A 13,365-nucleotide genomic window follows, 5' to 3' on the forward strand; every position below is an offset into this window, starting at 1 on the left:
TAGTTTGGAAACAGGATTGCTATCTTCAGTAACAGGCCTCCAAAAAGTCTGCACCACTAGCTGAAAGAATTGCGAATAAACCAAACGGAACTTCACACCTCCAATTAGAGTACATTCATAAAACAGTAATTTCTCTAGACTAGTTTTATATGAAAATTACAACTACTTTGTTTCTTTTTAAGATGTGAGCTAATAACTTGGATAAACACTAGCATTTGTGGAATACAGGATCTATTGTCATAAGATGGCATTGTAAAAAAAAGTTTGGGGTACACACAATTTTTTCAGAAACAGTTGCATTTGCCATGTTTCAGGAAAGTGGATGTTAAATTCTCCACATAGGAGTATGCCTTCTCCACTTCTGCAGCATATGATACACTTTGGACTGACTGAGCAGCAGCTCTTACAGTGATCTCCAGTCTAGGACATATCTTTATTTCCAATCCAGATGAAAAATGCTTTCTCCAAACAACAACAACAAAAAAGTAGGTCACAAGATACAGCAATTATTCTTCAAAATAAAAGAGAACACATTTTTTCCTTCTTTGATATACAGGACACAACTTCAGCTCATTACTTTCAATATTCACAGTAAAATACCTTTGAAAAATAATCTATTTAAGTGCAGCTTCAAGCCATCACTTGCCAGTTTATTTCATTCTGCAGAAAAATTTCTAAGAAACCAAATGCCAGCTGAGTTTCTCTTTCTCTGTGCAGATGAGCTCAGCCAGTTGCATAATACATCATTGCTGAAAGAAGTTTTGTAGAAAACCTTAAGATTCACATTTTCCATCTGTGCCAGCTGAAGCTCTTTATCAAAGAATAAGTGTAAAATACCTCTGCTCTTGATCTGCAGGTTAAGACAACTGATCATCCAGAGAGGTTGTATAGTGAAAATAACATAATGCCCTTTGAGTTCAGGATATGCATGCTGAACTTTAAGACTTGCCTACTCAGACAGATCGTCCCAGACATTTACAGTCACTTATATTTGTGGAGAAGGAACAGTGAGGAGACCAGTTGGCTTGATCTTGTTGATTCCTCCATCTAGAATGCAGACCCGTGGGTATTTATTCTTCACTAGATGAGCTGCAAACTGAAGCAGATATATAATTAACATGCTGTGTATCATAGACCATAAGTCAAAATGAAACGCTTTATGTTATGAAAACCAAGTTAAACAAAAGAAAGCTTGTAAGATTCTAGAAGTTCTTCTTTGCACCAACCAGTCCCACAAAGGAATCCAGGCCTGTCTGTTGCAACAGCTGGAAATAGTTTGGTGGTTGTGAAAATGTCATACCTGAACCTTACTCATTTTTGCTCAGGCAGGATTTTACCTCACTGTTACAGAATTGTTTAATCTTGGAGTAATCTCTGCAATGCCTCTCCTCAAAGTGGGAAATATCAGGTATTTTCCACTAGGACAATCTAACTCCTAGATGTTCCCAAATGTACAAGCACCACCCTTTGATGGTATAGTCATTTGTTTACCTGTCAAAGTTGTCCAGCACGACTTGATTTCACAGATGTCAGACACTAACTGACACTCTTTCACTAGGCAAGTTACATGGGGTGAGCAACCCCCCACCTTCCGCAGTCCTTGAAACCCTCTCCCCAGGTAATTCATTCCATAAACCCAACACGGCAGTTGTCAGTTTCCTTGTAGCATCTTGATGAAAAATTGCTACACTGCTGAAAGAACATTATTTCGTTCATTACATGTCAAACTTGCCTTCTAAATACTGATTGCAGTACATTAAAAAGCAAGTCACTAAAAATGGATTAATTGGAGAGAATCCACAGCAATTTTACCTTATTTCCAATACCTGCGAGAAAGACTGGCCTGCCATTCTAATCTTGCAAATTGTTGCTTTATACCAGGTTGACAAATTAGTACCACTTGTAAAAACAGTAAGTGCTTCCAAATGGGCCATGTAAAAGAGTCGTACTTCCCACTTCGACTCTTTAAAATGATTCATGATACTATTGCAGAAACCAGTGCAAGCATGATGTCAAATAACTACCTCTCCAGAAACAACATTACCAACTAAAGAACAGCAGTAGGCACCCTGTCCAAACTTGGTACAAGGGATTTCCTCTTACATTCACTCTAATTGGCTGTGATAGCGTAACAGATACTAAGGCAGAACACGATGTGACTACCTGATTGAGTACAACAACTGAAATAACCTCTTTAAAAGGGAAGTGTTCACAGTAGCAAAGTTTTAACCTCCTTCCATAGCCAGAAATTTTGCTTCATATTGAAGGTATTTAATATAGAGAATTAATTTCTGTACATCTACATGTCAAAAAAGCTCCTGTATTATTCTCTTTCTGTTTCAGGACAGATTTAACCAGGCAGTGAGCAACCAGTATATGATCTGTGACCACTGAGGACTCGTGGCAGAGTAAGAGCTCAAGGCAGAATAAGAGGCTGAAGTGGATCAGTCAGGACATTTTGGCTGTCATGTCTGTTTGAAGTACTTGCCTAAGGAAGACCAAAAGTAGGTTTGATCATCTCTTCTCTTACTAGTTTGAGTCAGTCAACTCAGGATTCAAAGGATCAAAGGGGGGGGGGGGGAGGGAACAACACAAAATCCCCACAATACCATCAAACAATCAAAACAGCTAACATTACAGTTAATCCATATACAGATGCCATTTTGCATGAGAAAAGTAAATGCCATGCTTCTACAGAGGCTCTCTGATGCAGAAGCAGTATAATTTGCACAGACATTGCACTAGGAAAGTCCAATTACCTCTCACTATAATTACAGTCCATAAACGTGGTGTACAGTAAAAGAGGCAAATATATTTCCCTTTGTCAAGAACAGTGTTCAGCTGTGCATGCCATGAGCTCCAAAAGTAGTATATACAGTGAAATACTCCTACTACGCATCTCTGCTTCATACATTCATATCTGTCACTGCGCAGTGCTCTCCACCTGTGACTAATGGATGATGCTCTGCCTTGGACTGCATCCAAAGCTGCTCACAACTGGCAGAAATGAAAAATGACAACAAGCGTTCAGGCTGACAGGAAGCAGTATGTTGTTGGCAGAGTACAACGTCCCCTGTGTCAGTAGAGAGATTCATTTCTGAAAATGAACTGTAAACTTTCCTCCAAATTGTTCCAGGCTCTAGCCATATTATAATTACCATTCCATGTAATCTGAAAATATGCAAACAATTATTTTATATTTAGGGTTTGAGCAGTAAGGCCTGTGTCCCACCATATTTTAGAACTGCTTTAGTAACCAAGGTATGGTTAAAAATAACTTCTGTTTACTGCACATGACAAGATTTCCTTACAATCTTATGGTGAAGAGTCTCACTTTCTCAAGCAGGCTTCACGAAACAAGCACTGCAGAATCTGTGGCTGTTAGCAAATGGCAGGTAGAAAGCACAAGAGACATGATAAGAAGATACACCACAAGATGAACTGGCTTTTTTTTCCCCCTTAAGTTGTCACAGAACTGTCTGCAGTTGTCCACACAGCTTCTGTGAGAAATACAGCAAATACAGCTCAAAATATTGTATCTGAACATCCAGACGGGGAAAATTCAGCGAGCAGGAAATGTATTAGTATCGCATTACTGTTGATACCTCACTACCATGAGAATTAGCTGCACGGCAGAGGCACAGTGGCTTATAAATTGCTATAAGCTGAGAGCTGCCATCAAACTCCAAATATCAGCCTCCATGAACTCTGCAAATACATCTGCCTCTGAAAACGCACTGTGGCTCCACACTGCAAACAAGAGAAGAGTCAAGATTTAACTCACAGGTTAATGGGATTTGATCCAATTAAAGACATTCACACTTCAACTTCCATGTTCCTACATTGTGTTACACAAAATAGAAATAACTTTTAGTAAAGAGTAGAGTTAGAAGAAGCCATCTAACTAGTGTAATAGCCTTCCTCCCTAATTAAAGCTTTGACTTTTTATAGTTCTGTTCTAGTATATGTCTGTGCCTTCCTCTCCCAGAGGGAGGAGTCCGTCTGTCGCAGACAAGAAGAGGAGCTTGTTCACCATGTTTCCCAAATGTTCCACTACCACCTGCTATCTTTCCCTGCCAAAATATCCTGTTGAATTCTGAAAATACTGCAGCTAGTATTTTCAGAACTGAAGCCAGTATTTTCAGGACACACGAAGTGTTGTGTCTGGCACATGCACTGATGTAGAGGCATGAGAGGAAGGGCTCTCTGAACTAGCTACACAGACTTCCTCCCTTCGTGTTCTTCATTTATGCTGAAATATCAGTAACCTACATCCAAGAAATGAAGAGAGAGAAGGAAAAAAATGGTATTTCCCCCAAAAGTTGAAAGAATCAAGAAAGCAAGCCCAATGTGCTCTTCTGAATTTATACCACAGACTATTTCTGAAGCAGAAACTGTCACCTTGGACTTAACGCCTGGGCTCTATTTCCTTTAGGAGTGCTATCTTAAAGCGTCAAACCAGAAACTAAAGAACAGGCACCTGAATATACAGTTTCATTCCACTAACTTGATTTACAGAGGTGGGTATTATGACAGAAGATAATATGAGGAGCTGAGGAAGTGAGTTACATCAGCTTTAGCAACCTGTAAACCACCTACACTGTAAAGAGAGATTTATTGAAACATACAAACGTAGTTCACAGCTAGATTTCTATTATACAGGCTGATTTTAAAAAGAAACGAACCTCAGTCATTTAGAAGGTGATTATGCTTTCTCAGCTGTACAAAGTGCCTGCTCTGACATCACTTCTGTTTCCCCATACCACCATTGGATCACAGTCCTCTGTAGCGCTTTTGTTTCCAACAGAACTATGAAATACTGGACCCTTTTTTTGGGGGGAAATGGTGTTACTGCTTATCTGCAGGAGAGGATTAGAAAGATGCCAGAAGACTTTAAGCTTTTTCCTTTCTGTCTTAGGTGGCCTTTCCTCAAAACGCAGTTTCCAAGAAAGTTAGGTTACTGTGTTTTTACTGGCTGCATCTAGAATTTAAACTGAACTTCCTTTTGCTGTTTTCACAGAAAATATTATATATGGAAGGATGAATATATAAGCAATCTGTTTAACAGCTCCTGTGCCACAGCTTTGGTGAAGGTTTTGGAAACACCATTCCCCTATTACATAATACATCAATCACCTCCACATAAAACATCCTTCCTGGTGAGTACAACTGAGACAGAAAATTATAATTTACATATGAAAGCAGTAAGCTAAGACTTTTTCACTCACAAAGTCAGGCTTTCAAAAACATAGGCAAGATCAAAGCAAATTTGTATCAAAACCTGGGTAAATATTAAACATTTTACCCTGTATGGGTGTTGCTCTTGATACAAACAGCATGACAGGACCGCTCCTTTAAGTACCATTAAATATCAAGAACCTTAATAATCTGCACAGTTTAAAACGGGAAACTGATATTCACCAAAGGAGCATTTATCAAAATGTTTCGACTCCTCTGTTCCAAGCAGTAAAATCACAGCTTTCAAGTGTGCTGGGCGTATTACACTAGGCACATCACACTTTCAGACTGTCTGCAGCAAAGAGCCTTAATAACAGCACACAGCTTGAGCAGCATTGTTCCCAGCTCCCTTCAGGGCAGCCACAGGGGTTGTTCCGTACACATTATTCACTTTCACAGACGTTCCTGTGACAGGTAGTAATTAAAGGGCAAGCTGGGAGGGAAGGAGGAGTAACTTACTGTACCAGGCTATCAAAAAGGACTGCTGTGACCAATGTTATCGGGGTATAGGTGTAACATCGTACACCAAAGGAGTCAGAAGAAAGGGAGGTACATGAGAAGCTGGAAGAGATGTTAACCAAATTCTGTGGTATTGCCATCCACTATCATAAGATTGTTGTTTTTTTCCTTTGTAATCACATATTGGACAAACCCATCAGGGAGTGCAGTCTGCTTTGCTGTATGATTTCAGTAAAGAGTTAGCCAATCTGAAGGCACATCATGGTCATCAGAGCTTCTTAAAATTATTATTTATTTAAACCAACCCTTTCCATATGTCAGAAAGCAGACCCAGCACAAGATTAATTTTAGTCAGGTTCTTCTTCTATTAAAAGGTTTCAGAGAAGTGAAAAGGCACTTTAACACCAAGGTGAGAGAGAGTTACCTGAAGCTTCCCAAACCAACAAAACAGTGCCTGGCTAACAGTTACGGTATGAAGTACAAAACACAAGGAGCACAACTTCACACAGACACATACTATGATTAAAAAAAAAAAAAGAAAAAAAGAAAAAAAGGAAAAAGAGAACTTACTCTAGTAAGATCAAAAAAAAAATCTTCCCACACAGACCTGGCCAACAAGGAACACTTTCCATTCCATCAGTACAAAAATACAGCAGAAACTTTAAGGACTCAAATGCAAAGATTTGAAAATAAGCCTAGACAAACAGATATTTAATAGCTGGTTTTGGGATAGATTTTACTGAGAAAGTACGAGCAAAGACTCACATTTCTCCAAGGAGAAACTTTTTAACACCTGCATGTTTAATCTTCCATTTAGAAATGTAATATTACACACAAACACACAAAACAGCTGAGAGTGAGAACCTGAATGAAAACTCATCTGTAGAGTTTTAGCTGCTGTTAACAGCTTATACTGACCAAAATATAAGCAATGCACCCAATACAGCTGAATAGACTGTACAATTAAACTGCAAAAAGCATACTTATTCTAGTTTTTGATCAGAAAATAGAAAAGCTGTTAGTGAAGGGACGCATAACTCATGTGGCCTGAACATAAAAAAGAGAGCATGAGCCTCTCTCTTTCCCCCTTATGTGTCCAAAGAAATTCTGTTCACTTCACTTTATTCTTCACTTTATTTTTAGGATGGCTTTTTTGTAAAATTGTCTAAAGTCTGTCCTAGATGCGGAGAAATGTTCAAAGAAATGCTTGGAAGTATAAAACCTTTCTTTGCACTTTGCTTTAATTTTTAGTAACACTACCCAAATTGAAGTCGTGTTTTTTAACTAGATGGACAGCTGATGAGGCAGCCTACAGCAAATCCATATAAAAACTGCCAGCTTTTAGACATCATTGATGGCAAACCTACACGGCCAGTTTTGTCCTGTTTCCTCTTAAACTCCAAGATGTAAGTCCTTGACCCTCCCTCCAAATGCACACAGAATTACAACAGCATAGCACAACTGCTGGCTTGCAGCCCAAGCGCCTTTCTTGGGCTGTGTGAAGAGCAGTGTTCTGGCAACAGCAGCTGGGCTAACTTTCTGCTGATTAAGAAAAAAATAAACATGTATACATGCTACAAAAACAAAACCAGACTAAACAAAATACAGACTTTACAGAATAAAATAATGAAGATTATTTAGCATGTCTTAGGTAGAGACACCCAGCAGGACTGCTGCTGATTAACGAAGCCTATCTCTTCTTTAAAGGTGGCAAAAAGACACCTGATGATGCCACTAGGCTCTGAATCTAAACCCAGACTCCATGGTGCTGCCTTAACAACTCAACCAGATGAAAGAGCCATTCTGGGAATCATAAGGAGCCCTTCCTTTTTTGCAAAGAGAAAATACCTTCAGTTTTCATCCCATTTGCTCAATTGCTTTTCTGCTAAGCAACAAGGAAATTTTTGTTAATAATTTAATAATTATTAATAATTTACAAGGAAATTCAGAATACATTAGATAGATAGTGAAAACATCTCAATAAATTAATTGTCTAATTTCTATTTATTTTCACTCCAAAATTTCCACTCCAAAATTTTCAGGGGGCCCTTCTAAGTAATTGTATTTGTCTTCAGAAGCATGAACTCATCTGCCTTTTAGTATGCTACATGACATCTAGTTTTCAGACAACCCTATGAAATCTCATGGGTTTGCATTTGTTTTTTACAGCAGGTTTATAAGAAGAAACAAGCTGGAACATGCGGGGACTTGCTTCTTTGGCAAAGCTTCTTTAAAAGGCCTTAACAAAAAAAAAACAACAAACAAAACAAACAACACAGAAGTTAACAACAACAACAAAAAAGCCAACAATGAAACACCACCACAGCAGTAACTAGACACTTTTACCTATGCATCTCAGCCTTCATATAATAAGAAGCACATCTCTGCAGTGTGCCGAGACAATCAAGAACAAGAACACAAACACAAGGAACTACTTTATGTCAATATGGGCCCGAACATGTATTCTACTGCATTCAGCTTTTTAACAATGAAAAAAAAAAAAAAAAAAAAGAGTATGAGTGGATGGAGAATACATTTTAGTTTTACATTCTCTGGACTTTTTTTTTTTTTTTAAACAAAACAAAACAAAACAACACTTCCAGTTCATATTCACTGTTAAATTATACATGAAGAAAAAAAAAAGTTTTGGTATCAGTCTCCCAAGTGCCATAAAATAAATGTTTTCTATTATCTTTTTTTCTTTACCCAACATTTTTAAGCAAGAGGAAAGATTTTATGTTAACAGATCAGCATCTACATTTAGAGAAAAATGTTACTTCCCCATAGAAAGAGCTGCTGTTGTGTTTTTTTTTTTTCAGGCTAGAACTGTGTTATACAAAAAGAATCTTGAACTTGACCCTCTCCCTCTTGCCTTGAAAAAGGTCAGTAAGATCTCATGGAAATCCTGCACCACTTGCCTTTGCTTTGGAGCTAGTTCATACATTTTAACTATTAGCTACTCTGTGACACAATGAGACAGACAACTTTGCTTCACTGACTTGTAGAAATTGTCTAGACAATGTATTTATAGCAACATAACTTACCCAGATTTTAAACAAAAGTAACAATCACAAGTTAAAACATTCCCATTTAGAATTCATTAGCTTACTATACAGATTTCTTTAAGTTTCAGCATACAGCTTGCCTGCATTTTTTTTTGACGGCAAGAAATAAATGAGTTTCTAGTTATTACACATATTAGAGTTCTATAAACTTTATTCTATTAAAGCATTTCATTAAAAAACAAAACAAAACAAACAAACAAAAAAAAACATAACAAATTTATCTTAACTGTACCACACAAGAAGCAGTAAGTCAGGGTCAAAACTGAGCTGCTGCAGCATGACTTGATATCAGATAAGTTATTTCTCCCATCCTAGTTTCAGTTTTCATCACAATAATACAGTCAAAAAGTTGCAAATGGGAGCAGAAAATACCACCTCGAAGTTGGCTAAGGAATGGGAAATGAAGAAGTAATGTCACCCTTCCCCAAAACCCAAACTAATGCCTTTCCTATGTGTCTGTAACTGTGATCTACCTTTTCACACACTGTATCTCAGATTTCAGAAATGACAAAAGTCAGGGGAGACAGATTAATGAGCACCAAAATGCTATTTGTTTTTGTTTTTGTTTTTTTCATGCACAGCAGAAAGTGCTCCTCTTGAGCACTTGACCATTATACTACCAACTGTAACGATTCTTCGTCTGGATTGGAATTTTCACGGTACTCGAATCAGTGGATGTGGGAAAGGGGAATTTAATTCACTTAAGAGATGCTGCTGCTTAACGTATTTAAGTTAACAATCAAACCAGAATCTGGCTGGTTAATTCGAGCATAACACCTTTTATATGGTCTTGAGAGACGAACAAGTTTCTGCTCTGCTAACAAGTGCCTGGGATCCCCCAGGAGAAGAAAGGCCAGCACAACGGGAGAACCAGCCTTTAGGAAGGGACGTGCTGCAGAGCACAAGCGCCTGCCAAGCACTGCTGCACCATGCCCAGTGCAAGTGCCTCTCTGTGACACCATTGTGCTGCTAACAGTGCATTCATAAGGTTCTCATGCACCAGACAACCTATTCATTTAGCTTTCAAGGCGAGTAAATCAAGTTGCTTAACAAGTAGGATTACCCTGTTTTAATTCTGTCCGAAGGAAGTGTTCTGCTAAAGCCAGTCTGGGGCACTGCTGGCTGCTTTGTCTCCTTCTGGAGCGGGGCCACTGGGAAGTTTTCTCTTTTCCCCTCTTGCCTATCAAGTTCTAGACAGCTTTTTCTTTCCAATTTAAATATTTTATCATCTGGCACCAAATCAAATACACGAGACAGAAAAGAAGTGTGAAAATGGAAATAAAAGGAGCTTTCTACAAGTCTGTTCAATACACTCAATGTTGCCTTTTTTCTTTTATTACTTCTGTGGTGCTAAGCAGATTACTAATATGAAATGTAATTGAAAGATTCAGTCTCCTAATTACAAATAGCCTTATAAATCAATAATATTTTTGGATAATTCTGACACCCACACAGCCCTGCATAAACTTAAGTAACACATTTGGAGGTGCCAATCTCTGTATTTTTAGTAGAGTAAATATCGGTCAACACTTCTGAAAAATTCTCCTTTATGGTGAAGAAAAAAATTTGTGGCTAATTCATATGCAACTGGAAATACATAATTCTGTTTAGAAAAGATATATTTTATTCTGAACATCTCTTAGTAACACTAAGAGATGTTCAGATGTTACTATGTTATTTGGATAATATTGTTTTTGTTTCCACACATTCATACTATTAGATTACTTTGCAAAAATTCAAGACAGCAATAGTTATTATTTTTGTCTAGTCTCAAGCTAGGTATTTTTGGATTGGTTACACTCACAAATAGCAGCAGACAGTTCCATGCAACCTGTGCAGAGTAAAACTGAAACTGGCCTTAAAAAAAACAAAACAAAACAAAAACAAACAAACAAACAAAAAACTTACAAAAGTAAGGACCTCTAAGTTCTAGCAACGTGGTTTAATTGAGGTTGTTATTTTTATATATATATATATATATATATATATATACACATACACACAACTGTAAATATATGTATAATATATGTATATTTACAGTTGTATGCAAACATGGTAACAATTGTCTCAGATGTAGCAAGACTGCTTAGTGATAAGGCATATTCCTTATACATGGCTGAAGTGCTTGGACTCGCTAAGAACACGAAGTTGTGTAGAAGTGCATAGCAAAGAAAAAGTTTGATTTTCCATTTAATGAAGCATTTAAAAGCTAAAACAAATCCAAGATTGCATTAGAAGTGTCACTATGTTATATGAGAAAAAAATCTGCTCTTCTTAGCTACAGTGTAACCCACAACCCATACTGTAAAGCCTCTGTCCTTTCTTTCCTACAGATATTTGTTTCAGGTTGTTTTTTATTCTGTTCTAGGCACTTACAGTGTTTCTCTGTTTCAGATTCAACATTTCTGACTGGTCCTGCAAAAAAAACTCCCAGAAAATGACTTGCTAGTATGTGGGTTATCTTCCATAAAGACAGTCATTACTGAAAATGAAAGCATTTTGTTTTTTCTGTTCCCATTCCTCAGGAGGTTAGCGAATAGTAAGACTCTTACTGAGATAAATTAGGATGTTCAGTGATTTAAAATGTAATTATTGAAAGCTGCTGCATAGCCCACCATCAAAGGTGTCAAGTGTCCATTAAATCATCTCCATTTGGCACTTAGCATTTTATGCATTTTGTATTTATTCCACTGAGGGGCAATTTATGCATTCAGCATTTAGTGAGCCATTGTGATTATTCAAATTGATTGATTTCATGTTGAAATATTTATCATGGACTTACCCAGGTCTAATACAGAAACCTAGATACTCACGGACTGAAACCATTTGATGTGCTGTACAGTCTGTTTTATACCACCTCTGCTACTGTTTAAAAATAGGGTACATATCACAAGTTCATTTTCTAAATGATGAAACAGGTTAATGAAAGAAATTTCTCATGCTACTTACAACTCCCTATATGCATAAAAAACACAACAAAACATTTGTTATGCAGATGAGTTCTTGCTGTCTGAGTAAATAAGCTTAAGAGACTGTGGTGAACTAAAGGTATACTGAACCTAAAAGCACACCTTTGCAGTAAAATATGTTCACTTCACCAGAGACAAAGAATAGCAACAGAAATAATTCTATTTATTATTCTGCTAGTTCACAACACCATTAAAAATTTAAAGAAATTAGTAGGCAAATCCCAATATCCTCCCCATCTAGTCAAAGTATCATATGGAAGACAGCTGTATGAACCATTCTTCTCTTAAATGAGCAGAATTACCTAAGCTAAATGATTCTATAAAATTAATCAGTATGTTATTTCTTACTTGGAGAATATGAACTGTATCTTATTTCCCTTGGAGTTCAAATACAACATGCATGTTGCTCCCTACTTACCTTGTATATACTTAATAACACTGCAAAAAGTAAATGTTAAACCCAAGTCACTTTTGAAAAATAGATCTTACTGATGCACGTTCGAAGTGATGTCACTTTCATAACATTCCAACATAAAGATTTTAAAGGTGAAAAAATGCTAAATAATTCACTTCAAAATGTTAACTTTCTCAGATGTTGACCACTGTAAATATTTCTGTCTAGAAGCAGAACCTATCACCCCCCTGCCCCAAATCCTGTGGTGATACCCAGTTACTAATGCCTAAATTATCCAAACTTAGTATTTATGATTACTGTATGCATTAATTCCTGTGATGTATTTCTAAATATAAACATATATATTATATCAATAGACTTACAGCAGCTGTGTTCTTCACTGCATTTCCTACGATCACCACAACTCTTCCTTTAAAGCTCTGGAGTGTGGCAGTTGCTGGGCACTGGATGAGATCTCCTTCCGCAGTAAATGCTGATGCAAATGGGACATTGATGCTGCCAGAAATGTGGCCACGGTTAAAGCTTAGGAAGAACAGTTAAGGACATCTGAAAGGCAGAGAAATGTGTGGCACACGCATAGTTGTAAGATGAACCTGCTCTTCCTCCTGGCTGATGTGATACAACAATGCTGGTCTTTTGTCTTGGTATATTTTGACAAACCTCAGTTGCTACTTACACAGAGACAAAACAATTTCTGACACTACATAGAAAAATGGAGAGAATCAAGAGTTTCTTTCATAAAAGATACAGCATGGCACTACAGGAACTGATCTGTTAAATGCAACAGTACTAAGGACCCAGTATTCACAGTATGTACATTTCTGCGGGTTTTACTTCAATCCAGCTGCTCTAGTCCAATCACAGGAACCAAATATCAGTGAGCAGCTGAAGCATCCCTTCCAAAGGAGTTTCATGCAAATTTACTTAAAATGAGAACCATTACTAAATTGGGATTATTGGGAAATTTTCTTAAACTTCCTGCCAACTCCTCACAAGCCCTCCTATGATTCAGATCCAAAGGGCATCATTTATATTTACCTGCAATCCCAGTAGCAGTGAGCACATATTGGGTCTTACACAGAAAACAGTTCACATATGAATGCCAGCAATGCTGAGATGATGTTAAATTGTGCTTTACTCTCAGAGGGTGATTGTTCAGTGAGATTTTCTGAACAAGTAATGAATGTAAAAGTCTCCTCAATAAAAATTCAGCTGGATC

General features: G+C 37.4%; 1 protein-coding gene across 12 annotated transcripts in view; it reads right to left on the bottom strand.

Moving 5' to 3' along the window:
- Nucleotides 1-414: 414 nt before the first annotated feature.
- The window catches only part of TBCK (TBC1 domain containing kinase), a 103,568-nt gene continuing 90,617 nt past the window's right edge, over nucleotides 415-13,365 (bottom strand). For all 12 annotated transcript variants that reach the window (XM_084517219.1, XM_084517211.1, XM_084517216.1 and 9 more), the window contains 2 exons: nucleotides 12,509-12,668; nucleotides 415-1,096 (listed from right to left, as the gene is read on the bottom strand). In XM_084517219.1, the coding sequence (XP_084373345.1) occupies nucleotides 986-1,096; nucleotides 12,509-12,668 (271 nt within the window). In that variant the 3' untranslated portion in view covers nucleotides 415-985. The remainder of the gene's footprint in view (nucleotides 1,097-12,508; nucleotides 12,669-13,365) is intronic.

This window comes from Aythya ferina (assembly GCF_964211825.1).
Source record: "Aythya ferina genome assembly, chromosome: 4".
In the NCBI taxonomy this organism is placed as follows: Eukaryota; Metazoa; Chordata; class Aves; order Anseriformes; family Anatidae; genus Aythya; species Aythya ferina.